Genomic DNA, 26,995 nt, shown 5'->3' with positions numbered 1-26,995 from the left:
CTGGTCGCTTTTACTACGAAACTAATCTTCAAGTTTTTATTCTTTTATTACTTAGTTGAGTGGACGAGCTCACGGCCGACCTGGTGCTAAGTGGTTACCGGACCCCATAGACATCTACAACGTTAATGCCGCCACCCACCCTGCGATATGAGTATGAATTCTAAGGTTTCAGTATAGTTACAACGGCTGCCCCACCCTTCAAACCGAAACGCATTACTGCTTCACGGTAGAAACAGGCAAGCAACTAACTACCGGAAACCTTTAATTATTACAATATAAGAACTACTTAGGTTATAAATTCATAATGAACCAACTTTGAGTACCGGTACAATCCTTAATTAAACCTGTTTACGTTCGCTTAGAGCCATTAGAGGACTTTAAACTTTGCATTTTAAGTAACACGATGAATAAATTAAAATCTTGCTGGTACTGAGGAAAATCGATTCGTTTGAATATGCGTTTTAAAATATATGCCGAGAGATCTTAGAAGAATGCCTTGTTTGTAAAATTCATTCATCATCCAACCCCTTTGGGACCCACTGTTGGGCATTAGGCCTCCCATTTTTATGCCATAATATTCGATCGCCCGCCATTCTCATCCACGTCTGCCCAATTCTATCTATCAATTGTTTGTTTATATTGTGTTTTTTTTTTAAATCTATATATGTGTGTATATATACGTGAAGCAAAAACTTTGTACCCTTTTTAACGAAAATTGCGCGAACGGAGGAGTATGAAATTTCCCACAATTATAGAGAACGTAGAGAAGAAGTGCATAATGCTATTTTTTTTTTTAAATAATGCATAAAAAATACATTAAATCAATAAACAAAACATTACACACACTACCATGTATTTGACACAACACATACGTATAAAGGACGCATTATGTGGAAGGCATTGGGAAAGGCCTATGTCCAGCAGTGGGCAGATAAACGCTGATGATGATGATGATGATGATACTTATAAATTGGTAGATTCTGCGAAGTACTGCTCTTGCTAGGGCCAGGGTTTGTAACACTCTCGCTTTGAGCCCCGTGACCTAGACGTCAAGGAGAAGCTGAAATAGCCTCTCAAGACTATTAATATAAGTAGGAAAAAAAAACATACTCGTAATACGTCGCACCACCAGTAAAGAGAAGAATACAGTACGTTTTAAGAGGCAATTTCTTTGACTTAACTTTCTAAAGTTAATTTTTAAAATTTAAAATTTGAATCTATTTAAAATCTAAATTCCTCTTCGATGTCCATTGAGAGATACGTCTTTAGCAGAATATTGTAACGTAGGCAACTCATTACTATATTTTCATTTATGTTGATAATTGAATTACGGATTTTTTTTTTGTACAGATAGCCTGGATTTTGTATGCAAAAACAAGTATGTCTCCATAAAAACGTATCAAACAATGAAATGTTTGGTAGGTTTCCAGAAATTTACTACAACTGATTTAAAGAAACCATGGAGAAAGAATCCTGATATAGTATAATATATTTGACCACGAGGCGTATGTTCTAAGCGCGTATAGGTATTATAAAGTAAAAATGGTGCAAAGATTCACCGTCGAAGTACCACAGAGCGCTAAAAAAGAAGACAAATTTGTCAGCTTAGTTGGAGAATTCGGAAGATGGCAGTTTTTAATTTTCAGCACCATATCTTTGGTGAAATTCTCATCGGGCACCGTCCAAATGGCTATACTCTTCTTGACCCCTAACTTGGTCTTCTGGTGTGAGAAGTTCGCAAATAATTCTAGAATAGTTCAGAATAACACTTGTTACAAGGATTGCGTAAAATACAGTTATGACACTAGCCCGTTTGAGGAGACTATCGTATCGGAATGGGACCTGGTCTGTGAGAGGAGATGGCTGGCGAGCTTCACACAGATGCTTCTACAATTTGGCATCTTAATTGGCAGTATCATATTTGGATTCTTTTCTGATAGGTGAGTTTTGTGAAGGAGCTTATTTAGTTAGTTATATAGTCGTCATGGCCTAAAGGATAAGACGTCCGGTGCATTTGTATCTAGCGATGCACCGGTGTTCGAATCCCGCAGGCGGGTACCAATTTTTCTAATGAAATACTTACTTAATAAATGTTCACGATTGACTTCCACGGTGAAGGAATAACATCGTGTAATAAAAATCAAACCCGCAAAATTATAATTTGCGTAATTACTGGTGGTAGGACGTCTTGTGAGTCCGCACGGATAGGTACCACCACCCAGCCTACTTCTGCCGTGAAGCAGTAATGTTTTCGGTTTGAAGGGAGAGTCAACCGTTGTAACTATATTGAGACCTTAGAACTTATATCTCAAGGTGGGTGACGCATTTACGTTGTAGATGTCTTATGGGCTCCGGTAACTGCTTAAAACCAGGTAGGCCGTGAGCTCGTCCACCAACCTAAATAATAATAAAAAAATCTGTTTCCAGATACGGTCGCAAAGTCACCTTCTTGATAGCGATTGCTGCAATGATTTTAATCGGTTTCGGGATCCCATTCGCGCCTGGATACACAACCTTCACTGTACTAAGATTCCTTCTGGGAGTCGCTACAGCTGGGACCATGGTCGTATCTTTCGTAATCATTATGGAGTCGATAGGCAATAAGTACAGAGAGGTCGTGGGCTGCTTATTTCAAATACCTTTCATTATAGGTGAGTTTATTTAACTACTAATTGTAGGAGGAGGCAAATTCACATTAACTATCTCATCATTCTCCTGTCCTTCTCCCAGTCACCTGGGGTCGGAGCAACATGTTTTCTCCTTCCATACTCCTCTATCATATATCATTTCTTCGCTCACTTCCCTCTTACCCATATCGTCTTTCACCCAATCTATCCATTTCTTCTTAAGTCTACCTCTTCCTCTATATCCTTCCACATTGATAGTTAACACTCTCTTACCAACTTCATTTTCATTACGTCTCATCACATGTCCATACCATCCCAAACGCGCACTTCTCAGCTTCTCTGTCACAGGTGCCACTTTCAGACTTCCTCTAACATATTCATTCTGTATTCTATCCATTCTCGTTACTCCACACATCCATCGCAACATTCGCATCTCGGCTGCATCACATTACTTAACTATCTAAGACCGGTTAAACCAGGGCGACATTGACATCGTAAATAGACTTATTGACAATTTGTTTGAGCGTTTGTCCATACAATTTCCACAGTATGTGTGCCAATTTGAATGTAGACACCATGAGTCATTATAACATCCTATGACAGAGTCGTTCGGAGTTGTCCGATTGCGCTGAACTAATTTTAAGTGAAATAGATGTTTTTTCTAATTGTCTCACAACTTACAGGAAAAATCTGTCGCGGATCATTTCCCAATTAAATATAAATTAATCTTAAGCAATCAATCAAATGTAATCAAATCTTAGTTATCTAATGTTTTTATTTTTGTTGTTAATGCACTGTCGATTGCACCTATAATTGAGGTGCTTTCTGCCATGAACTTTTGTCAGTTTGTCAATTTTTTGTATTGATGATCACTTTGTTGGTGCAACTTAATAAATAAATAGAGGCGAGGCATATATTTCCTTGAAATACAGGCTGAAAACTAAAGAATATTTTTTTTGTGTAGGACACATATCAGTACCCCTCTTCGCGTATTACTTCCGAAGATGGAACTCCTACACACTCGCGCTTGCAGTACCTCCTCTCATATACCTGGGTTATTTCTTTCTGCTTTCTGAATCTCCGAGGTGGCTGGTCAGCGTAGGAAAAGTAGAAGAGGCCACGAGAATCGTTAAGAAGGCCGCTCTGATGTAAGTATGTTTCTTATACCGATAGATGAGTCAAAACACTATGAAAGAAGCCTATTTAAGAAAAGTAAGACAAGGTCGCGTCAGATCACTGTTACGATGAACCGAGCAAATAAAGGCAGCTTTAAACGGTCCCGTCAACGACTGCACAAGAAGGATCGCGGTGCCCAAGGAATGGCGACGTCTTTGTGAAGCGCACCACCACTCAATATGATAACCACGACCGCTCTGCCAAGAGTGCAAGCGACTGAGACAAAGACAAGTTGAATCAGTTATGGCGTTGTCTGTGCGCACAATACTACCAAAAAAAAACAACATCAGTCAAGGAGCACTACTGCCACCACACACTTCTCTCGCAATAACCTTGCGCATAAGACCTGTGTATATCGTTAGGTCCGTTATTTTAAAATATAATTTGGAAGGAATAAAGCAATAATTTATTTCGTACACCACTGCTTGCCTCCTCTTCCTCGCCGACAGGAGTCATGAAATGTGACAGCATTCTTGGTGACGGAAAATATACTGGTTGCGCCAGCGTCATAACAAATTTGTAGATAGATGTTTTTATAATAATATGGCAGCTATGACACTTTCCCTTCCCCTTCCTCACCCATCCCCCGCGCCCTGGATTGGCTGGTACGAGCGACGCGGGCACACGGAAAAAAAGAAAAAGAAGAAAAATATGGCGGTTACCTAGCGCGCGCTCCGCATTACAGAAATCATTTATTTTGTGATTTAATTATTGAAATGGCCTAAGACTTTATTCTCATACAACATCAGTGTCAGTGTATCACAGTGTCGTGCAAGATAGAAGATACACCAACTGGCTTCAAGCACTTCTAGCAGCCGTGATTCGGACGACTCCATCGTCTCCAGGTACGGCGTTTTCTTTCAAAATTTCCCTCGGGTTGTGTTCCTTTGTTTCTTCCCGCCACGGCCCGAGAAAGTGTCATAGTTAAACAACGCAAATACAGTCCACACTCATTTTTGTAATAGATGACCGTTACAATTTTGGTCTACCAACCGCATAGCGCAACCATTATTTAGTGGTCCATTTCGAGCCGGATTCTGAACTTACATCGTCTCATATTAGTAATCTAGCATTATTTGTATTTAATTCCATAGGGAATTAACGCACCGCAATTAAATACTTATTTAATATAGTAGAAAAACCCGCATTTAGGTATTTAGTTATAGGTAGATTTAGATAGCCTAGGTAAACGCCATCTTTGTAGTCACACACATTCGCTAGACGCTGAATGCGTAGAAATTATATTTATTTAATTAGTTTTTTCGTATTCGAAAACGCATCATAGATATCGTAAGATTTACTTTGAACATTGTGATCTTGTGATTAGCTACCTTCCCATTATTTTTATGTTCACGAGTTATTCACTCGTTTCGATAACCGCATTTGAACATACAAATAACTACCAAATTGGTCTGTTTTGATTTATTTGAATGAATAACATAATACATACATCGTTCGTGTTTAAATATTTGTATGTTATTATATTTTATTATCATTTTTAATTTAACTAGGACAGAGGCATAACCTAGGTCGTTTGATATTGTCTGGTTGTTTTATTCTCAACGCGTCAATAATAGCAACTTTTATAGTAGTAGCTATCTAACTATTTTAAATATTATTATTATTATTAGTTTATAAGACGACGAGCGCTGCGCTTGCATCTATCCGCGCGCCCCCTCGCCCCTGCGTCGTTCGTCCGCCCGCGTAATATACTTTATTCACAAAATTATTTGATTTCTCGCGCTGTTTTGCAGATTTTATTTTGTTTCTTTACCTACTTACTCTGGTTGATTGGTTTTATTTAAATTTTAAATATGCCGCCTAAATCTAATAAATCCGAGAACGATTTGAAGCTTTTGTACGCTAAGAGGGATATGATTTATTCACGCGTGCAAACAATTTGTGATAATGCACTTATGATATCCGACTTAGCGATAAGAGACTCATTTCTTTGTTCTATTGAAAACATAGACGATTTGCGCGCGGATTTTGAAAGTATCGTTCATAATATCAACGCATTGCAATTAGAACTAGATTCTGATCACGCCGTCAGTTACTCTGTTATGTCGTCGTTTGATGATCTATATTGCCGTATAAAACGTGTCGCTAAATCTTTAGAAAAAATACCTAGCGCCGGGTATTCGCAAACGGAACCTAAGTTCACCCGCGATAGACCTAGATTACCGCCTATCCACATACCCGAATTTAATGGGGACATCCGTAATTGGGGTTTATTTATAGATAGTTTTGAAAATACAGTAAATCAAAATGATCACTTAACCGATCACGAAAAATTACACTACCTAGTAGAAAAACTCACCGGCAAAGCCCGTGCGGCTTGCGCGGGAATTACGTTTAGTGCCGAAAACTATTCTTTGATTTTGAACACACTCAAAGCCAAATATGAAGATAAACGGTTGATAGCTACCGCTTACCTGGATCAATTGTTCGAATTAAAACCTATTTTATCGTGTACCGAACAGAATTTGGAGAAATTCTTAGACATATTTGCATCATCTGTTCGGGCTATTAGAAATCTCAACGTCAATGACCTCAGTCACTTTTTATTTTTGTACATTGGCTTAAAAAAGCTAGATTTCGAAACTGTTCGCTTATTTGAAACGAATCAGGGTACTAAGGGTATTGAATTGCCGAAATTTAATGAATTGGAATCATTTTTACGTAATCACATAAGAATACTTCAGCGTACTACGCGACCTCACGAGGTCCCGAAAAGACAACCAGAAAGGCATTTAGAAACGTCCTCAAGACCGCTTAGAACGACTCATAGCTATGTAAATACCGCGGCATTGCCTGCGTCCGTGCCCGCCAAGTCGACTTGTTTTCTGTGCAAATCTTATCATACACAGTTGTATCAGTGTGCTGGGTTTTTGAAATTGTCGCCTACAAATCGTTATAATTTTGTTCGCGCAAATAACTTGTGTTTAAACTGCCTTAGTGATAAACATCGCGTTGGTGTGTGTAATAGTAGCCATAGTTGTCGCAAATGTTCGTTGAAGCATCATACCTTGCTTCATTTTGATAAAAATAGTAATATAGTAGCCAATAGAAATACAAGCGCAGGTAATCAACCAATTTATGGTAACTCGTCGTTAGCAGTATCAAGCTCGGAGCACTCGCATGGTCGAACTCACGCTGACGGCACCGCACGTTGTACCACACATCTCGCGCGTCCGGCGTATTCACCCGCGCTTCCCGCCGCTGCTGTCGCTGCCGCTCGCACAGACAGCTCCGCAGCTACCAACTCGGACGGCAACACAAATGACGTCACATTATGCTCGCTGTCTTCCGCTCGCTTGCCTACAACTGTTTTGCTTGCGACCGCTCGAGTTGTAATGGTTGATACTTATGGCAAACCGCATCTTGTTCGCGCCCTTTTAGATAGCGCCTCACAGAGTAATTTTATTACTCGTGAATGTTGTCAACGCCTTGGATTAAAATATAGTAACCAGACTACGTGCCCCGTAGTCAAGGGCATAGGGGGGTCTACTAAGGACATCCAAGGGTCCGTAAAAATTAAATTTGAACCACGTTTTAGCTCGAATGTTTCATTCGAAATAAACTCGCTGGTTGTAGATAAAGTAACGGAGCAACTTCCTACTGTTTCTGTAGATACCTCGTTGTTAGCTAACTTTATAGTTTGCCATTAGCCGATGATACTTACGCCGTTCCAGGAGCCGTCGATATTTTGATTGGCGCTTTGATTTTCCCGCACCTCCTGCTGCCACGTAGGGTTCAGGGTCATTCGGCGAACCCCGCACCGCACGCTTTGGAAACTGTTCTCGGTTTTGTTATAGTTGGATCCGCACCCGCTCTTATAAATAGTTACTCGACCGTATCATACTGCTGCGCCGTTGAGCCGCCACTGGAGTCCACCGTCCGCCGCTTTTGGGAAATTGAAGAAGTAAATGTTCCGCTGGTTATGAGTCCTGATGATAAAACTGCTGAGGATATTTATTGTAGCACGACCACCCGCGATGAAAGTGGTCGTTATATTGTCGCCCTCCCCTTTAAGGGTGATACCTCTTCGCTTGGTGATTCGCGCCTAATGGCCGAAAAACGCTTTTTTTGTTTAGAACGTAAGATGATGGCATCCCCGAAGTTGAAAAAGGCCTACGACGATGTCGTGAATGAATATGTAGATAAGGGTGTCATCTCACCTGCTCCCGCTGTACTTGATGAGACGCAAAATGGTCCCTCTTATGTCATCCCGCATCATGGTGTCATTAGGGAGGATAAACTCACCACAAAATTGCGTGTTGTTCTGGATGGCAGTGCTAAGACTAGTACTTCTGTTTCTCTAAACGACATCTTGTATTGTGGTAAAAATCTTCAAGGTAGCTTGTTTGATATTATCGTCAATTTTCGTTTATTTATTGTAGCGCTATCTGCAGACATTAGACAAATGTTTCTTTGTATTGGCATTCGGGAATCTGATCGTAGATTTCAAAGATTTCTATATAGGTTTTCCCCACATGAACCATTAAAGGTTTACCAGTTTAACCGCGTTTGTTTCGGACTTAAGTCAAGTCCTTTTCACGCGCTTCGCACTGTGAAGCAGTTAGTTCTTGATGAGGGTGATTCCTACCCCAAGGCAAAAGCTACCATCAATACTGGTCTGTATATGGACGACTTTGCTTATAGTGTAGATAGCGAGCCTGAAGCTATCGAAACAGCTACTCAAGTGATAAGCTTAATGAAGACTGGGCAATTTGACCTTGTTAAGTGGACGAGCAACTCTCAACGTGTTTTGGACTGGATTCCGCCATCGCATCGTCTATCGACGGTTAAGGATTTTGATGTCAATGATACACATAAGATTCTCGGCTTGAGCTGGTCTCCCACATCCGATACATTCAGTCTCAAAATTAGTTCGACCCCGCTAACTTGTACCAAACGCACCATATTGTCTTGTGTCGCTCGCATATGGGACATTATGGGTTTTGTAGCATCTGTAGTGCTATACGCAAAGCTTCTTATTAAAGAGCTTTGGCTTTCTCAGTGTGACTGGGATGACATCGCACCAGACAACGTGGCCGGATCTTCAGGGAAGAGCTTCCTTTGCTCGAACAGATAAAAATCCCACGTCATGTAGGTATCTCTCGAGATAGTGTAGTCACAATAGTGGGGTTCGCAGATGCTAGTGAGAAGGCTTATGGAGGAGTTGTGTATTTTCACGTTTGCAATGGCGACAACATTACAGTTAGCCTTATTAGTGCGAAATCTAAGGTCTCCCCTCGAAAGGTCGTCTCTCTCGCGCGCCTTGAGCTTTGCGCTTTACTACTATTGACGCGACTCATTGGTGCCATAGTCAAGGGTTGTAACAACCGCATTAATATTGATAGAATTGCTGGCTTTTCTGACTCAACCGTAGCTTTGTGTTGGGCTCATTCTTCTCCCCACCGTTGGGACACATTTGTTGCTAATAGAGTAGCAAAAATTCAGTCTGAATTATCACCTCAAAACCTATATCACGTCGCTGGAACAGACAATCCTGCCGATTGTCTTTCGCGGGGTTTAACCCCCGCTCAAATATTAGATCATCCGCTCTGGTTTCATGGTCCATCATGGGTATGAAATGCACCCTGTGATTGGCCAGTTAAGCTTTTCAATCCCGCGACTGTCTCTGAACCGCCAGAAGAAAAACGGCACACTCTTGTTACTTCTGCGCCAACAGAAGACTCAGTTATATTATTGTTGGCTAGTCGTGTTTCGTCATGGTCAAAGTTGTTACGTTGCGTGGTATATGTTTGCCGCTTTGCTAAACTGTTACCACAGCAGCAGTACATAGTCGCCTCTGAGTTTTATAAGGCAGAGCTTATCGTTCTTCGTGAGCTGCAACGAGCGCATTTCGTTTCAGAAATTAGCAGCCTAGAGGCGAATAAACCTTGCAGGCGTCCTTTTCAAAATTTGAAGCCTTTCTTACAGGATGGACTCATCCGAGTAGGTGGTCGTTTGAGTCAGTCCAACTTAGGATTTGATCAAAAACACCCCATAGTTTTACCGCGTAAGGGCCACATCCTTGATTTACTGGTCGATTATTATCACAAACTTCACTGTCATGCTGGTCCCGATTTATTGATGTCAATACTTAGACAAAGATATTGGATACTTTCCGCACGTAATTTGATTCGCTCAAGGGTACATAAATGTGTGCTTTGTTATAGACTTCGTCCGCGTCCCTTCGCACCTGAAATGGCTGGCTGAATACTGGTACAGACTTTGCTGGACCCTTTAAGGTCACCATCTCACGTGGTCGGGGTATTCGGTCATCGAAAGCATATGTCTGTCTCTTCGTGTGTATGACCACTCGTGCTGTTCATATAGAACTAGCCAGTGATTTGAGCACGCATAGTTTCATGGCTGCTTTTAAAAGATTTTTATCACGCCGAGGTCCTGTAGGTTGTATGTACTCAGATAACGGTACAAATTATGTGGGTGCCAAACGCAATATTTCGGAAGTTAACGCTTTCTTGAACTCTAAATACTACAAAACTGAATTCGCACATATGTTAGCAGAAAATCGCATTAAATGGCAGTTTAATACGCCCGCCGCAAGTCACTTCGGCGGAAATTGGGAAGCAAATATAAAAAGCCTTAAATCCCATCTTTATAGAGTTGTAGGGTTGCAGATTCTTACTTTCGAAGAGTTGAGTACCGTGCTCACTCAAATAGAAGCCGTGATGAACACACGTCCGCTATGTAGGACACTGTCTTGCGACCCAGCTGAGCCGTTAGCTTTGACTCCGGCTCACTTTTTGTCGTTGACGCCGCTTAAATATTTACCCGCTAGAGATATTGACGAAGACAGGCAGCATGTTCTCTCGCGTCACTCTCTTTTAGATAAATTAGTTCAGTCATTTTGGAAACGTTGGAAAACAGACTACTTACATACGCTACAATCGCGCCAAAAATGGAACACTCCATCCAACCCAATCGTTGTTGGAAAAGTAGTAATTTTAATGACGGAAAACGCGCCCCCGCTACATTGGCCTTTAGGAGTAGTGGAGGAGGTTTTTCCTGGTTCAAATGGAGTGATTATAGAACTGTACGCGTTAGGACCGCAACCGGATCGTATCTACGCCCGGTTATTCGCCTCTGCCCTTTACCTAATTCACAATAGAATAACTTCACTATTAGATATAAGGTATTCGTTAGATTTAGTTTAATATAAATACATAGATATAGATAGATAGATAGATCTTCGCATAGGTGTTTGGTAGGTTAGCTTTTTATTTCTTGAAGGTAACCCTTCAAACTGGGGGGGAATGGTTGCGCCAGCGTCATAACAAATTTGTAGATAGATGTTTTTATAATAATATGGCAGCTATGACACTTTTCCCTTCCCCTTCCTCACCCATCCCCCGCGCCCTGGATTAGCTGGTACGAGCGACGCGGGCACACGGAAAAAAAGAAAAAGAAGAAAAATATGGCGGTTACCTAGCGCGCGCTCCGCATTACAGAAATCATTTATTTTGTGATTTAATTATTGAAATGGCCTAAGACTTTATTCTCATACAACATCAGTGTCAGTGTATCACAGTGTCGTGCAAGATAGAAGATACACCAACTGGCTTCAAGCACTTCTAGCAGCCGTGATTCGGACGACTCCATCGTCTCCAGGTACGGCGTTTTCTTTCAAAATTTCCCTCGGGTTGTGTTCCTTTGTTTCTTCCCGCCACGGCCCGAGAAAGTGTCATAGTTAAACAACGCAAATACAGTCCACACTCATTTTTGTAATAGATGACCGTTACAATTTTGGTCTACCAACCGCATAGCGCAACCATATACTCTTCAAAGTTTGAATATTTTTGAGGCAAAACGGTCACCTAGTGTATGAAGAAGGGTTTACTTTTCCTCAAAATACCTGCAGACTGGGTCAGTGCCAAGACTTATCTAATGCATGTGCCTTCGCAACCTTATTGTTTAATGAAAAGCTAAAATTAAATATACTTATGTGGAGATATACGACGGAGGGAAGATCTTCCACCGAGCGGGTGATATTTGCTCGGTTGACCGACGGTCCGAATGTTGTTGTTCGGAACTTGTATATATGCGCTTTATCTTGAAAATGTCGTAAGCGAGATTCAGGCATCTGTCAATTATCTTGCGTCACACTTATGTTTGTAAAAATTTGTCTACAAGATAAATAATCCATTTAATTAAAGTGGTTTTAAAGTACTATGACAGATGAGACTATCAACCGTTTAGTAAACAGATAAGAATACAATACGCCATTTAATTTGGAAATAAGGCCAGACCATACTTATCTGATAAGTATTGGATTTGGTTGTGATGCTGACTTTATTATCTCAGATTGTCACACACCAAGTGAAAAATCTTATTTCCATTCTTTACCATAAATAGGTGCAGTTTTACCGTCTTAAAATTTTAATAACGCTTCGTATCTCCATTAATATTTGAAATGTATTCCACTGATAGCTACTTTTAATAAATGTATATTTTTTATTTGATTGGTTTTGTTAATGTTAATTATATTTCAATGATACTATGTACACATATGGACTTATTGTTGTCTGAAATAAAATAAATCATTCATTCATTCATTCATTAATGCCTTTTTAGTATGTTTATTATTTCCTCAATTAGTTCATCATTTTAGTACAAGTACATATCTAAAACAGGCGCTCGACGTTGCATATCGACCTCATTATTCATGAAAGATCGACTGCTATGAATAAACTTCCCAATGTACCACATCAAACATTACAGAACTCAATTTGGAGTATTTAGCTGGAATATTAGCATAGCTTTTTTTATTTCTTAGATCGGTGGACGAGCTCACGGCCCACCTGGTGTTAAATGGTTGCCGGAGCCCATAGACATCTACAACGTAAATGCCGCCACCCACCCTGATACACGAGTTCTAAGGTCTCACTTTTAATAGTACAACGGCTGCCCCGCCTTTCACACCGAAACGCATTACTGTTTCACGGCAAAAGTAGGTAGGGTGGTGGTATCTACCCGCGCAGACTCATAAGACGTCCTACCACCACTAAGATTACCATATCTAGAAGTCCATTACCAAATAAATCAGCAAATCGTCAAAAAATATGCAAATTCGTTGGAACCCTTTAAAATGCATTTCAGAAACAATCTGCCAACGGCGAAAATAGAGGACACACTAAAAAAGCTTGCCGAAGAAATCACCTCGAGCGAAGTCCAAAAGCCAAATTACTCTGATTTGTTTCGGAAGCCGTTGCTGGTGCAGTCGGTGTCCTGCTGTGCTATCTGGCTCGTCACGGGGGTCACGTTCTTCGGGTTCAACCAGTACATCAGCCAGTCAAGTCCAGACCCCTTTGTTAGCGTCGCAGCCGCTGGTGCTATTCAGGTAAACCAGATCTCTGATTATTTTCTTCGAGATGATATCAAAATTCTTGTATTAAGACCAGCTGAAGCGAGTTCGTTCGTCTTACTTGGCATCACAGAACTATATTATACTCTACGGTCGGTTTCAAAGAGTAATTTTAGTTTGGTTGACTTCAGCGCTTCCACAACACTATGTGATTCTACTTCCATTAAGTATAGCAATTTCTTTCAACATTTTTGAATAAAAATAATAATCACAACTTTTAATATGATTATGAAACTCTACAAAGGCTGTTATGCATTAGCAGTAGACTTCAGACTGTAATTTGTTACGAATAGATCCTACAATCTATCTCCATTGTGGTACTTTATTTACTGGTGGTAGGACCTCTTGTGAGTCCACACGGGTAGGTACCACCACCCCGCATATTTCTGTCGTGCAGCAGTAATGCGTTTCGGTTTGAAGGGTGGGGTAATCGTTGTAACTATACTGAGACCTTAGAACTTATATCTCAAGGTGGGTGGCGCATTTACAAAAATGTCTATTGGCTCTGTGGCGGGTAGCCATCATACAACACAAGATATTTGACAGATGCCTCAATCTCACTTACGACATTTTCAAGATAAGCTTACATATATACAAGTTCCGAACAACATTTGGACCTTTGCGCTCGGGTAGCTGTTTGCAAATCCCACCCCTCCTGGCTGAGCCTTTGCTCGCCCACCTGTCCTGGTGAAACTGGAAAGGCCTCCGGGCCACCAGTAATCCTTCAATCATAAAAAAAAAACATTTGGACCGTCAGTCTACCGAGCAAATATCACCCGCTCAGTGGAAGATCTTCCCTTTGTCGTTTAACCCTCCCACAGCTCCAGTAACCACTTAATACCAGGTGGGTTGTGAGCTCGTCCACCCCTCTAAGCAATAAAGGAATAAAAATAAAAATAAATTAAAAAAACTCCATTATATCCAATTTAATCTGTTATTTTCAGATACCGTCCAACTTAATTTCAATTTGGCTGATCCGAAAACTAGGACGTAAAGTCACAACAACTATGTTCTCGGCCTTGGGAGGTCTCTGCATCATCACCCTAGGATGTGTCCCTGATATTTTCTGGCTGACCTTGACCCTGGGAACGTTGGGAGTCAGCTGCACTGCCATTATCGCGGCCACAATCTATATTTACACTTCAGAATTATATCCTACAGTCGTTAGGAACATGGCCTTGGGAGCTTGTTCCACCTCCATGAGGGTAGGGTCGATGTTGGCACCGTTCGTATCGAATCTATCAGTGACTGCGCCGTGGCTGCCGACCCTCGTCTTTGGCGTGGCACCCCTTTGTTCAGCGTTGGTTTGTCTGTTGCTGCCGGAGACGAAGGGGAAGACATTACTGAATAGTTTAAGGGAAGTAAACAATGGAAGATGATGTGAGGAGTCGCGGATGATGCAGGGACTACGCATGTCCGTGTTAACGCGTGAAATAACGCCCAAAACACGTCATTTCGGATCCTCCCGATCCACTAACGGTGCTTTTAGGTACCTCAAGCACCGGTCATCGTTTTCGTCGAGCCCTTCGTCGCAAGCGACGGGTTCGACGAGAACGATGACCGGTAAATCAACCCACAGGCATAGCTCACTGAGTTTCTCGCCGGATCTTCTCAGTGGGTCGCGTTTCCCATCCGGTGGTAGATTCTGCGAAGCACGACTCTTGCTAGGGTTCGTGTTAGCAACGTCGTCAGATTTGAGCCCCGTGAGCTTACCTACTAGTTAAGGTTACGCTGAAATAGCCTCTCAAGGCTATCAGCTAGGTAGGAAAAAAAATGAAATAACAATGGAACCAACCGAGTACGCAATGGTGGACCGTAATAAAATAATTATTGAAAAATAATACAATCAAATTTGTTTTTAATAATTTAATTTCTTAATCATATTTACATAATACTATTCATTCATTCATAATTCAACTAATAATTAAAAATCCATTTATTTTCAATGTTGTCCCAAAGAAAATCATGTATGTGATAATTTTCATAATATCTAATAAATGAATAAAAATAATAATAATATAAAAATAATAATAATATATAATAATACTTATATTTAAAATAGTAATATTAAATACATATTAGAGTACGGACTGCACAATTTCATAAAATTATGTTCAACCACAATGTGTTCTGTGATAAGTTAGTTTTTAATAAATATTTGTAAAGTTTTCTTTGTACTTTTTCATGTCTTTTATTACCAGTATTGATCTAAACTTTATATTAAAGTGGATATGTTGCCCATGTCAATAACAGTGCTTACGCGTTCCTAAACCTTAAACAGCGGAACAGTTTTAATGAAACTATTAATAGGTGTGCTAACGGATAGACCTTTTATTACTAAATTTAAAATAATTCACCATAATTATTCTGCTCCTTTGATGCCTAGAGAATACGGAGTTCTAGTGGCCGTCCGAAGATAAAAATTCCCTCGTAATCTAAAATGAAAACATTAAAATAAATAGCCTTATTCATCTATATCCATATAGGAAAGGCATTAACAGGCCGTTAGGACTGTCGGTACTTGAACCATTGCATCATGGTTCACTTGCGGACTAAATAATAATAATAATGGTTGGTTCGAAGTAAGGATCAGCTCATTCCTCTCCCCGCAAGGTTGCCTGGAAGAGATCGCTTTCAGCGATAAGGCCGCCAATTTATGTCACCGTCTATTATTTGTTTTTATATGCTTACTTTGTACATATGGTGTAAATAAAGTGTTATATTATTATTATTATCATTTAAATGGAATATTTGAAATGTATTCAACTGATAATTATTTTTAATAATTTGTTAATTTTTGTTATTTTGTCAATTTTAAGCATGTTTCAATGATACTATGTACACTTTAGGATTTGTTGTTGTCTGAAATAAAATAAAATAAATCATTCATATACATAAATATTTAAATTTGATTTTAAATGCCCAGCGAAGCGGACGGGTACAGCTAGTCATAACTAAAGTGGTTAAATTAAGCCTTAGAGTGAACATCTTATAGCATCACAGTTGTAGGACTGTGTCGATACGATATGTGGTACAGGGTAACAATAACCTTTATGGCAACGGGACCAGATTACATTTAATTTCACATTTCAAATTAAATCTTATCTAGTAGCTATACGACATAAATTCCAAATTTTAAACTGATTTCGTGGCATCGCGACGCGCGTTGTTGAAGATCACGCTATGCGATTCCGCTATGCTTATTTTTTATTGATTAGATGGGTGGAAGAGCTCACGGCCCGCCTGGTGTTAAGTGGTTACCGGATTAATGCAACGGCACCCCGAGGGTCGGAGGGTGGGGTGAGCGTGCGCCCTGCGCACCATATTTGTACCCGACTGACACCACATCACTGAAACCTGTATCAAGGATCGCTGCGTCATAATAGATCTCCGATCTACCACAGTATTGTTACGCCAGTAACAGTAACGCCATCTATGGTCGAATAGTAGAAACGAATGTCAAAACAAATAGTAAAATCGAGAACGCTCGAGAAGTACAACGCCATCTGTAGTCAAATGGCTGAAACGCATATCGAAAATACTCGACTTGTCAGGAATGTTCTCGATAACTTTAGGGATGTCGTATCGACTATAAAAGCGTTGCAGAGATAACACGATGGCAGTTAGTTATCGGTTCGGAAGCGAATCAGCGACCGGATCACCTGAAGCGACGCGGAATAAGTGAATTACGAAATGTAAAGTGTTCTAAGTGTTGAATAGAATTTTAATTTGTACTTAAGTAGAATTTTTATTTGTCCCGAACCACAGCGCGTAACAGTATTGAAGCGGCATAATAAGTGCTCTGGTCGGCTTTTTTTTTATTGCCTTTGTAGGTAGACGAGCATACGGCCCACCTGATGGTAAGTGGTCACCGTCGCTCATGGACGTCAGCAATGCCAGAAGCAGAGCCAAGCCGCTGCTTACCATTAAGTACTCTCCGCAAGCCTCGTTTGAAGAAGGACAGTCATAGCGTTCAGGAAACACCGTGGAGAGGAGCTCATTCCAAAGCCGGATGGTACGTGGAAAAAAAGTTCTTTGGAAACGCACTTTCGATGAACGCAGCGGTTCCAGATAATATGGATGAACTCTGCTCCGATGGCGGGAGGTGCGATGATAAAAAGGAGATGAAGGGATCAGCGTGAAAATCGTCTGTCTAGCCTTATCCACAACGGAATGGGCTTGAGACAACCTATTCGTTGCTCAGTACGAATAACATCCAACAAAACTAACTCAGACGTGGCTCCCAGCCCCATGCTCACTGAGGGTGCGTCGTGACACTGGCCGCGCAGAAAAGCGTCATAATCTAGGCACTTTCGACTCATGAACTGACTCCCTTCGACTGACTCCGCCCAGAAGGCCCACGACCGCCAGTGGCTGCAGAAATCTGGAACCAGAGATAGCCATGGTTATTGGTTGATTAACCTAGATCTTCAACATGAGGAAGTTGGGTATTTGATTCGTAATTCAAGATAGAAAATAATTGGTAATTTTAATTAATATAAGCCGCGCCAATATAGAAACGAATCTAAAATGGCGGCGGCGATCATGCGCTCTCACTCTAAACTATTGCTATCTTTAGTCGCACACAGCGCGTACTGCATGCAAAAAAAATATCAGTTCTGACTGGTAAATAATATGGCCTCTCACAAACAAAGAAAAGTCCTTTACAGTGATGCACGCGAAATTATTAAATACTTTGAAGAGGAAAAGAATCTCGAGAAATTAAAGAAAAGAAATTATCATTTGTGAATTTATATTTTTTTTTAAATAAACAACTTTTTCTTTGTTTCTTTTTATTTGTTGACCCTACCATCTGTCAGTGCAGGTAGTAATATTCGATTCGTTTCTTTATTGGCGCGGCTTATAATAAAAACTACATGTATGAAAAAATGTATTAAAAGCCTTTAAACTCATGAAGTCCGGTCACGCCTCGCTGTGGCGGTCACTAATTACGTAAAAAATAAATTTCCTTGAAACTACGCGCTCGCCACCTGTCGTATGGTAATGGTATTTTTATTTATATAGGAAAATACAGACATCATAGAAACTATAGGAAAACTTGAGTGGAGATGTGTAAGACATTTACTGGTGGTAGGAAGTCTTGTGAGACCTTAGAACTTATATCTCATGGTGGGTGGCGCATTTACGTTGTAGATGTCTATGGGCTCCAGTGACCACTTAGCACCAGGTGGGCTGTGAGCTCGTTCACCCATCTAAGCAATAAAAAAAACAGCATCGCATCAAACTACTACTATCGTGAAAATCATTCTTTATTTGGTCCACCTTCATTGAATACGGTCACGGGTCATACGTCACGGTCTAACCTTCATTGGATAAAGGCACAGTGAACGACAGGCAGCCGGGTTGCTTGGCCTGCCCACCGTTGGGCCAGAAGTCGGCATGACCGGTGCTGGAGGGGGCACCGAAACCTCCCCCGTCCGTGTGGATTACGTCCACGAAGTCAGCGTCCTCGCTGGACATGTGCGCCGCCAGCAGCGGAGGGTAGAACCCTGGGTACGCGGGATCCAGACCAGTTAATCTGCGAACAAGACAACAGATAAATATGTAGATACGATATACAACGTGTTAAATTTCAAATTGAGACCTTAGAACTTATATCTCAAGATGGATGGCGCATTTACGTCGTAGATGTCTATGGGCTCCAGTAACCACTTAACACCAGGTGGACTGTGAGCTCGTCCACCCATCTAAGCAATAAATAAAAAAATGAAAAGCTTTATTTGTTGGAGTCCAAGGGGATGTTTGTAGAGTTCCAAAAGAGTATGTTGTTTGAGCACCTTTATTATGTTAGTTATGTACAAATGGTAGCGTGTTAACGAGTACGTGTTGCTACATAGGCGGTCCTGAAAATTTCGGGAATTAACGAAGTGACACAACATTACTATTTAAAAATGTATTTATTGCTTTTCGAAGTATTCTCCGCGAAATTTGACACATTTTTCCATACGATGGAACCAATCATTGAAGCAACCATTCCATTCGGAAGTTGGGGTCTCCAAAATGGCCGTTTTGTAGGCATCCACAGCTTCTTCAGGTGATGAAAATCTCTGTCCACGCAATTTATTCTTTATTTTAGGGAAAGTATAGAAATCATTAGGGCTTAGGTCGGGGCTGTATGGCGGATGGTCTAATAATTCTATGTTTTCTTGCTCTAAAAACTCTTTTGTTCTGTGCGCGGTGTGAGAACTCGCATTGTCGTGATGGAGGATGATGCGGCGGTTGCAGTTCTCTTTACGGAGTTCAGAAACGACCTGTGGCAAAAAAATGCTAGCATATCATTCTGCATTAACCGTTCTTTGTCCCTCAAGAGGAATAGTCGTAACATGGCCGGTTTGGGAGACGAACATGGCCACCATTTTTTTTGCAACACTCCGTGAACGAACAATTTTTGTTGGCTTTAACTCAATTTCGAAGACCCAAACTCGTGACTGGTTTTTTGTTTCGGGTTCTTACGCGTATATCCAGGATTCGTCACCTGATACAATGTTGTATCATCAGCATTTGAGGATCCTGCGTGGAATCTTTCGAGAGTTCTGACGCACCAAGTAACGCGAGCCGCTTTTTGCTCTTCACAGAGCGAATGCGGTATCCATCGGGAAAACAACTTTTTTACACTTAATTGTTCATGCAAGATTATTTGTATTTGACTCATGCCAATGTCTAAAGTTGCCTGAATTTCGCGGTATGTCACATGTCGATCTTCCTCAATCAGCTTACGCACAGCATCAACGTTTTCTTAGGTGACTGCAGTTTTTGGACGACCTTGACGGGGATCATCACTGAGCTTGACACGTTCACGTTGAAACTCCGCAAACCAGCGATAAATTGTGGCTTTGGATGGGGCTTCATCACCAAATGCAGAAATCATCCGGTCAACACACTGTTTTTGTGTTAAACCACTTCGAAAGTCATAATAAATCATCGCTCTTGAATTTTCTCGAGTCAATTCCATTTTCTCAACGACTAAACAAGTTTGACGAAACCTCGTGACAAGACCGAGAATCTTTATTTAAATAAATAAATGGTATTCGATTTTTAAAACCAAGGAGTTTTCAATTAAAAAGATTTTAATATGACAGGAACAGTAGAAATATTCCATTCCCGATACTTTTAGTGCAGCCCTCGTAAGTGCACTGCTATACAAGAATATAATAAAATAATTTGACACCACAATGACGACGCACGGGGCGTCAACGTATTGAGTTAGGTATGTACGAACCGTAAATTATTTTTTTATTGCGTAGTTGGGTGGACGAGCCCACAGCCTACCTGCTGTTAAGTGGTTACTGGGACCCATACACATCTACAACGTAAATGCCGCCACCCACCTTGAGATATGAGTGCTAGGGTCTCAGTATAGTTACAATGGTGGCCCCACCTTTCAAACCGAAACGCATTACTGCTTCACGGCAGAAATAGGCCGGGCGGTGTTACCTACCCGTGCGGACTCACGCGAGGTCCTACCACCAGTAAATGATAAATATTTCTATGATAAAGGGTCGCTTGTCTCACTCTCTAGTATTTAAACTACCAGTCGATTTGTAGATCTGTTTGTACATAGAATCACAAACTAGTGAACACACGGACGTATTCATTAAAGCAAATATACACGCTGTTCCCGGGTCATGTTTCCCCTAATACTCCCCCTTCCTCTAATAATAAAAATGTTGATTAATTTTGTAAAGAGAAAAGTATCACACACCTGGGTACTGTAAATCCTTTTGCTGCTAAAGCTTTTGCTGCAAAGCTCAAGAGATGCGCGCCGAGTGAATGTCCCACTAAATGCAACCCTTTCAAAGACAGCCCCCCCTTTAACAGCTTTAGCAGTGCTTTGCCTGCTTTCTTGCCCGTCTGAAACATAGACCTAATTCATTTTTAGCTCCGTACTCTGTGACTTTTGATGATGATGATCGTTAACTCTCTCATCGATGGCAGCCGCTAATTAGATATCCGACCCAAAGTACCGGCCAATTCAAAACCGCCATAGTTCAAAACATGTCTCGTCGGATCCCCCAGATACACTCAGAGTGCTTTTAGGGTCTTCACCGATCGACGACCGGTCGAACTCGCCGATTACGATGAAGAGCTCCAGGTGCAACGAACCCATTGACAGAACCTAGTAATTTTCTCGCCTGATATTCTCAGTAAGTCCCGATTCAGATCCAAGTAGATTCTGCCAAGCCCTGCTCTTGCCAGGGCCAGTGTTAGCATATTCTCTCAGGTTGAACCCGATGAGCTCCTCAATAGCATGATCTACCAGTCACAGCGTGAATGGCCCCTTACGCTACCAGCGAATAGGAAAAAAGAGATGAAGATCGTACTGTGATTAGAGGATTTTCATATAAAAATTGGAGAGCTATATCAAGATTCTAAGTTGTTGACAAACTACATACATTTTTTCAATATGACTTCATAGTCAGAGGATCCACAAGTTGATGGTGATATCTTAAGGAAGTAAAAAACCGGTTTAAGGTTTCCTCTCGTTCGAGTTCGAGAGATAACCGGAACGATACATCATCACGCTCTTACTCACAACAGGTACGTCCAACGAAACAAGCAGGTAGTTTCCAAAGGCCATGTTCGACCAATCTAATACTAGAATGTTATAACCGCCTCTCTGGACGTAGGCACGAACTATCCTTAGTACCGATTCATCGGTCGCTAACTCCACATACCTGGAATATATTTAGGTCTATATGAGCACGCATCGGATTTCATCTTTGCAATTTAAGTTATGATGATAGGCAGTCTACTGGTGGTAGGACCTCTTGTGAGTCCGCGCGGGTAGGTACCACCGCCCTGCCAATTTCTGCCGTGAAGCAGTAATGCGTTTCGGTTTGAAGGGTGAGGCAGCCGTTGTAACTATACTGAGAACTTAGAACTTATATCTCAAGGTGGGTGGCGCATTTACGTTGTAGATGTCTATGGGATCTGGTGACCACTTAACACCAGGTAGGCCGTGAGGTCGTCCAACTACCTAAGCAATAAAAAAAAAGATTTTTTGAAGATTTTTAGAAGAACCGATTTTATTTTTTATTATGTCTACCACTCGCGAAAACCCACGAAAATACTAAGAAAGCTTAAATTGAAATTAATCTTACCCGTGAGCAAATAGTACCGTAGGTCGCTTAGGATCAAACGTTGGGTCAGCTAAAAGTCTGTTCACCTCACTAAAACGATATGATGTCGGCACAGTCGAATTCTTACTGAAAGAAACAAACATACAACATCAAAACCGCTTAGTGCTAACAGATGAATTAGCGCTCGCCTTTTTTTTTATTGCTTAGATGTGTGGACGAGCTCACAGCCCATCTGGTGTTAAGTGGTTACTGGAGCCCATAGACATCTACGACGTAAATGCGCCACCCACCTTGAGATATAAGTTCTAAGGTCTCAACTATAGTTACAACGGCTGCCTCAAGAGGTCCTACCACCCGTAAACTCACAAAAGGTCCTACCACCAGTATTTAGTAGTAGTATGATGATGACCATATACTTCTACCTTTAATTCTTGTTTCAGTACAGTCTTTGTAGGCCCGCATGCATTGGTTCTAAAACCCAGCCTGTAATTAAGCAAAACAGTCGCGAGCTGCAGGTTGCATACAATTTGGGACTTCGGCCTCTGCGTATTACCTGCCTCTTCGAGCCCCGTGAGTGTATATAGGCAACAAGGAAGAACTACAATTTGGAAAAGCCCAGAACATTCCTTACCCATAGTACCGGAGTATAATGTCGTTGGGTGTGAACGACCTTCCCCCCGGAACTGAAACAAACATGGATATCATATTAAAAATAATTTTAAGTTCACTGTCACTTCGACTGAAAAAACAAAACCTAACAAACAGTTCAACGACTCATACCGCTACTGACTTAAGAAAACAAAGCATCTGTGTGCTTAGTGCGAGTTTCTTAACGTTCTCGACAGCGTAAAAGTTAACCCAATTTTGTATGCAGTTGGAACAGCGCCCCTAGCGGCAAACATACGCAAACGATTTTATTACTGGTGGTAGGACCTCTTGTGAGTCCGCGCGGTTGGGTACCACCACCCTGCCTATTTCTACCGTGAAACAGTAATGCGTTTCGGTTTGAAGGGTGGGGCAGCCGTTGTAACTATACTTGAGACCTTAGAACTTGTATCTCAAGGTGGGTGGCGCATTTACGTTGTGGATGTCTATGGGCTCCAGTAACGACTTAACACCAGGTGGGCTGTGAGCTCGTCCACACATCTAAGCAATAAAAAAAAAAAAAACGATTCCATACAAACATGAGTTAACTTTTACGCTATCGAGAACGTTAAAAAACTCGCACTAAGCACACTGATCTTTGTTTCGGGCTGTTTTATCTCGGAACAGTGAGACTTGCTTATAATGGTCGGTCCAATCATTTTTCATACATGAAGGTATTATATATACAAAATTGAAGGATACAGGTATGTGATCTGGATATTATTGTAAGTAAGCAGGTTGAGGTTATTACTAAATTTTCCCACTTTATTTATTATATTCCCGCAACGTGGCATCGCGTCTAGTAATCCACCATCTTTCCACTTTGAAGGTCAGGTCATACGTTTTTTTTTATTGCTTAGGTGGGTGGACGAGCTTGTAGCCCACATAGTGTTAAGTGGTTACCGGAGCCCATAGACATCTACAACGCAACCCACCTTGAGATATAAGTTCTAAGGTCTCAGTATAGTTACAATGGCCGCCCCACCCTTCAAACCGAGACGCATTACTGCTTCACGGCAGAAATAGGCAGGGTGGTGGTACCTACCCGCGCGGACTCACGTATTGTGCTAATGGAACTGAGACTTCCACCTATGATCTCAAGGTTTGAGGCTCTCATAACGGCTGACGTACGTGCACGTAGGTACGCCGATTATAATTCGAGAATTTCACACCTGGCACAGTCAATAGCAATATACTCCGTAAGCTATTGTCATATTCCGCATAATATTACTTATCAAATTACCCTGCTAATGGTTAAGTTTTTTTTGTTGTTGCTTAGATGGGTGGACGAGCTCTCCGCCCACCTGGTATTAAATGGTTACCGGAGCCCATAGACATCTACAACGTAAATGCGCCACCCACCTTGAGACTTTCAACTATATATACACACAAGGTATTTAGGAATCTGTTCAGTTGTTATAATTTTTTGCACGCACCTGTTTTGAATTTCAATCCAGACTGTTATATTAAATATTTAAACTTCTATGGTTGTAATTTGTTTTGTACATCAATAATGGAAAAAAATAATTAAAATATCATACTTCTCACCATTAGTTTTACTTCTGAGCGCCTGAGAGAAGCTGTTTATGTTGAAAGGTAGTGCTGGTGGTCGCTGACCCTCACAGAGAAGCGCTAATATAAAAAATAATACTATTTATAACGACTATTTACTATGTACTATATGCTATATACAGGTAACCCTCCTATAACGCGGTAGATACGTTCCTACAACGCCCCGTGTTGTGCAAAACCGTGTTATATGAAACTAGAAGCCAGCTACGAGAGTAATTTTTAAACGACTTCAAAAAAGGAGGAGGTTCTCAATTCGACTGTATGTCTTTTTTTTGCTACCTCATAACTTTTGAGTGTGTGAATCGATTTTGATGATTCTTTTTTTATTAGAAAGATGACGCTTCCCGTGTGGTCCCTTTTCAATTTAGTCCAGTTCTGATAATGGCATCCATGAGAAAACCATATATGTCTTAAATTTGCATTCAGTAGGTACATGCGCGACAAATAGATGAATAACTCAATACCTCAATATCACGCCAACCGATTTCGATGATTATTGTTTTTAGTGTATATTAATTTATTTTGGAATGTCATTTTTTGTCTATTTGAAGTCAGTTTTTGTTAAAGCATGTCTATTTACAATTATTTGAATGAAACATCTCAACTATCCCTGTATGTATAAAATTTCGGTTATTCCCTTAAATTGTGTGTCCGTAATTAAGAGGTTTATCGACCACTTAAACTGTAAATCGTATCCGATTAACGCAGAATCAATACAAATGCTTGATACAGTTGTTTTAAAAAAAAAACAACTTTCCCATTTATGACGTCGCTCATGACATATTAAAAAAAAAACAACTAATATATATGAATTTGCAGAAGAGTAACTACAACGTATGTATAGATGTGCAATTTCCCGGTTCAAATGAGCATTTTCTTATTCACCGCTCCCTAAATCAATCACGAAGTACCTTTAGGGTAGGACCTCTTGTGAGTCCACACGGGTAGGTACCACCACCCCGCCTATTTCTGCCGTGAAGCAGTCATGCGTTTCGATTTGAAGGGCGGGGCAGCCGTTGTAACTATATTGAAACCTTAGAACTTATATCTCAAGGCCGGTTGCGCATTTACATTGTAGATGTCTATGGGCTCCAGTAACCATTTAACACCAGGTGGGCTGTGAGATCGTCCACCCATCTAAGCAAAAAAAAAACCTTACCTGCCAGTAACAACAGCACGCAGTAACCAAAGAACTTCATGTCACAAGCTGTTTCGTGAAACCATTTGATTTATTCAATATATATTTTCTTGTATTCCTACGCTGACAATAAGCTCACTTTAAAATCTGATGACCAACTGAAGGCTTCATCTGTATATGATCACGCGAGACCACTTACAATAAACACCATCAAATCAACATAGCGCACCATAACTATGCAGATACATATAAACCTCTGTTCAACTAATTTAACTACTAAGCATACTTGTGAATTGTATATGAATGACTCGTACAAAATGTTTCACAGTAAGATCGTTTTTTTTTTCATAAATAAATAAATATTTACTAACAATCACGCCACGTTAACTGGTCCCGTGGTAAGTTCGTAAAGAACTTGTGTTACAGGTACCAGATAACGGAAATAAATGTAATATTTTTATTATACACATACATATATTTAATATACATCCATAACCCTGGAAAAGACATTTTTATATTTATCATACAAATATCTTCCCATGGCGGGATTCGAACCCGCGACTCCCTTGTGTAGTGACCATGTCACTTACTGGGCAGTCGATCGCACCCCAAGGCGATCGTCAAAGCCCATCAAAAGACACGGGGTCAATGTTGATGACGTAACTGCCGTTTCGCTTGCAACGCAGTACTGCTCAGCGGAAAACATGATTTTTTATTTATTGCTCAGATGGATGGACGAGCTCACGGCCCATCTGGTGTTAAGTGGTCACCAGTGCCCATAGACATCTACAACATATATGCCGCCACCCACCTTGCGATATGAGTTCTAAGGTTTCACAACTCAGTTTTGACAACACAACAGATGTCCCACCATTCAAACCGAAACGCATTACTGCTTCACGGCAGAAATAGGCAGGGTGGTGGTACCTACCCATGCGGGCTCACAAGACGTCCTACAACCAGTAATTACGCAAATTATAAGTATTTCGGGTTTGATTTTTATTACACGATGTTATTCCTTCACCGTCGCAGTCAATCGTGAATATTTGTAAAGTACGTATTTCATTAGAAAAATTGGTACCCGCCTAGCCTGCGGGATTCGAACACCGGTGCATCGCTATATACGAACGCACCGCGGACGTCTTATCTTTTAGGCCACGACGACTTCAAAATGTCATGAGATGTCAATGTACAAGAAAATATATCTAGCCTACACCGCAATAGCACTACTATTTTTCACTGTGTTTCTTGAATGAATCCCGAGCTCCTCACAGATCGGACCTCCGACTGCCCGACAGTCCTGTATAGAACTACGTACATATAAATACGGCTTCAACTT

General features: G+C 40.9%; 2 protein-coding genes across 7 annotated transcripts in view; one reads left to right on the top strand and one right to left on the bottom strand.

The window, feature by feature from the left end:
• The window catches only part of LOC101737727 (organic cation transporter protein), a 16,854-nt gene extending 1,484 nt beyond the window's left edge, over positions 1–15,370 (top strand). The window contains exons 2-6 of the mRNA XM_038012082.2: positions 1,351–1,940; positions 2,428–2,651; positions 3,592–3,775; positions 12,936–13,176; positions 14,145–15,370. Of these exons, the coding sequence (XP_037868010.1) occupies positions 1,543–1,940; positions 2,428–2,651; positions 3,592–3,775; positions 12,936–13,176; positions 14,145–14,579 (1,482 nt within the window). The 5' untranslated portion in view covers positions 1,351–1,542 and the 3' untranslated portion in view covers positions 14,580–15,370. The remainder of the gene's footprint in view (positions 1–1,350; positions 1,941–2,427; positions 2,652–3,591; positions 3,776–12,935; positions 13,177–14,144) is intronic.
• Positions 15,052–26,995, bottom strand: LOC101736972 (pancreatic triacylglycerol lipase). Of its 6 annotated transcripts, none has more exons than XM_062669484.1 (10): positions 26,871–26,992; positions 25,678–25,779; positions 24,495–24,578; positions 22,933–22,984; positions 22,323–22,427; positions 21,755–21,896; positions 20,924–21,072; positions 18,525–18,739; positions 17,431–17,584; positions 15,052–15,635 (listed from the first exon to the last, which is right to left on the bottom strand). In XM_062669484.1, exons 2-10 carry the CDS (start codon positions 25,715–25,717, stop codon positions 15,563–15,565), a joined length of 1,014 nt encoding a protein of 337 aa, XP_062525468.1. In that variant the 5' UTR covers positions 25,718–25,779; positions 26,871–26,992; the 3' UTR covers positions 15,052–15,562. The 6 variants fall into 6 exon arrangements, with proteins under 6 accessions (XP_062525468.1, XP_062525471.1, XP_062525469.1 ...); XM_062669487.1 differs by having other exon boundaries at positions 25,678–25,774; positions 26,871–26,990; XM_062669485.1 differs by having other exon boundaries at positions 25,678–25,890; positions 26,871–26,972.

Source organism: Bombyx mori, chromosome 7 (assembly GCF_030269925.1).
Source record: "Bombyx mori chromosome 7, ASM3026992v2".
Lineage (NCBI taxonomy): Eukaryota > Metazoa > Arthropoda > Insecta > Lepidoptera > Bombycidae > Bombyx > Bombyx mori.
This window is presented reverse-complemented; position numbering and strand designations above follow the sequence as displayed.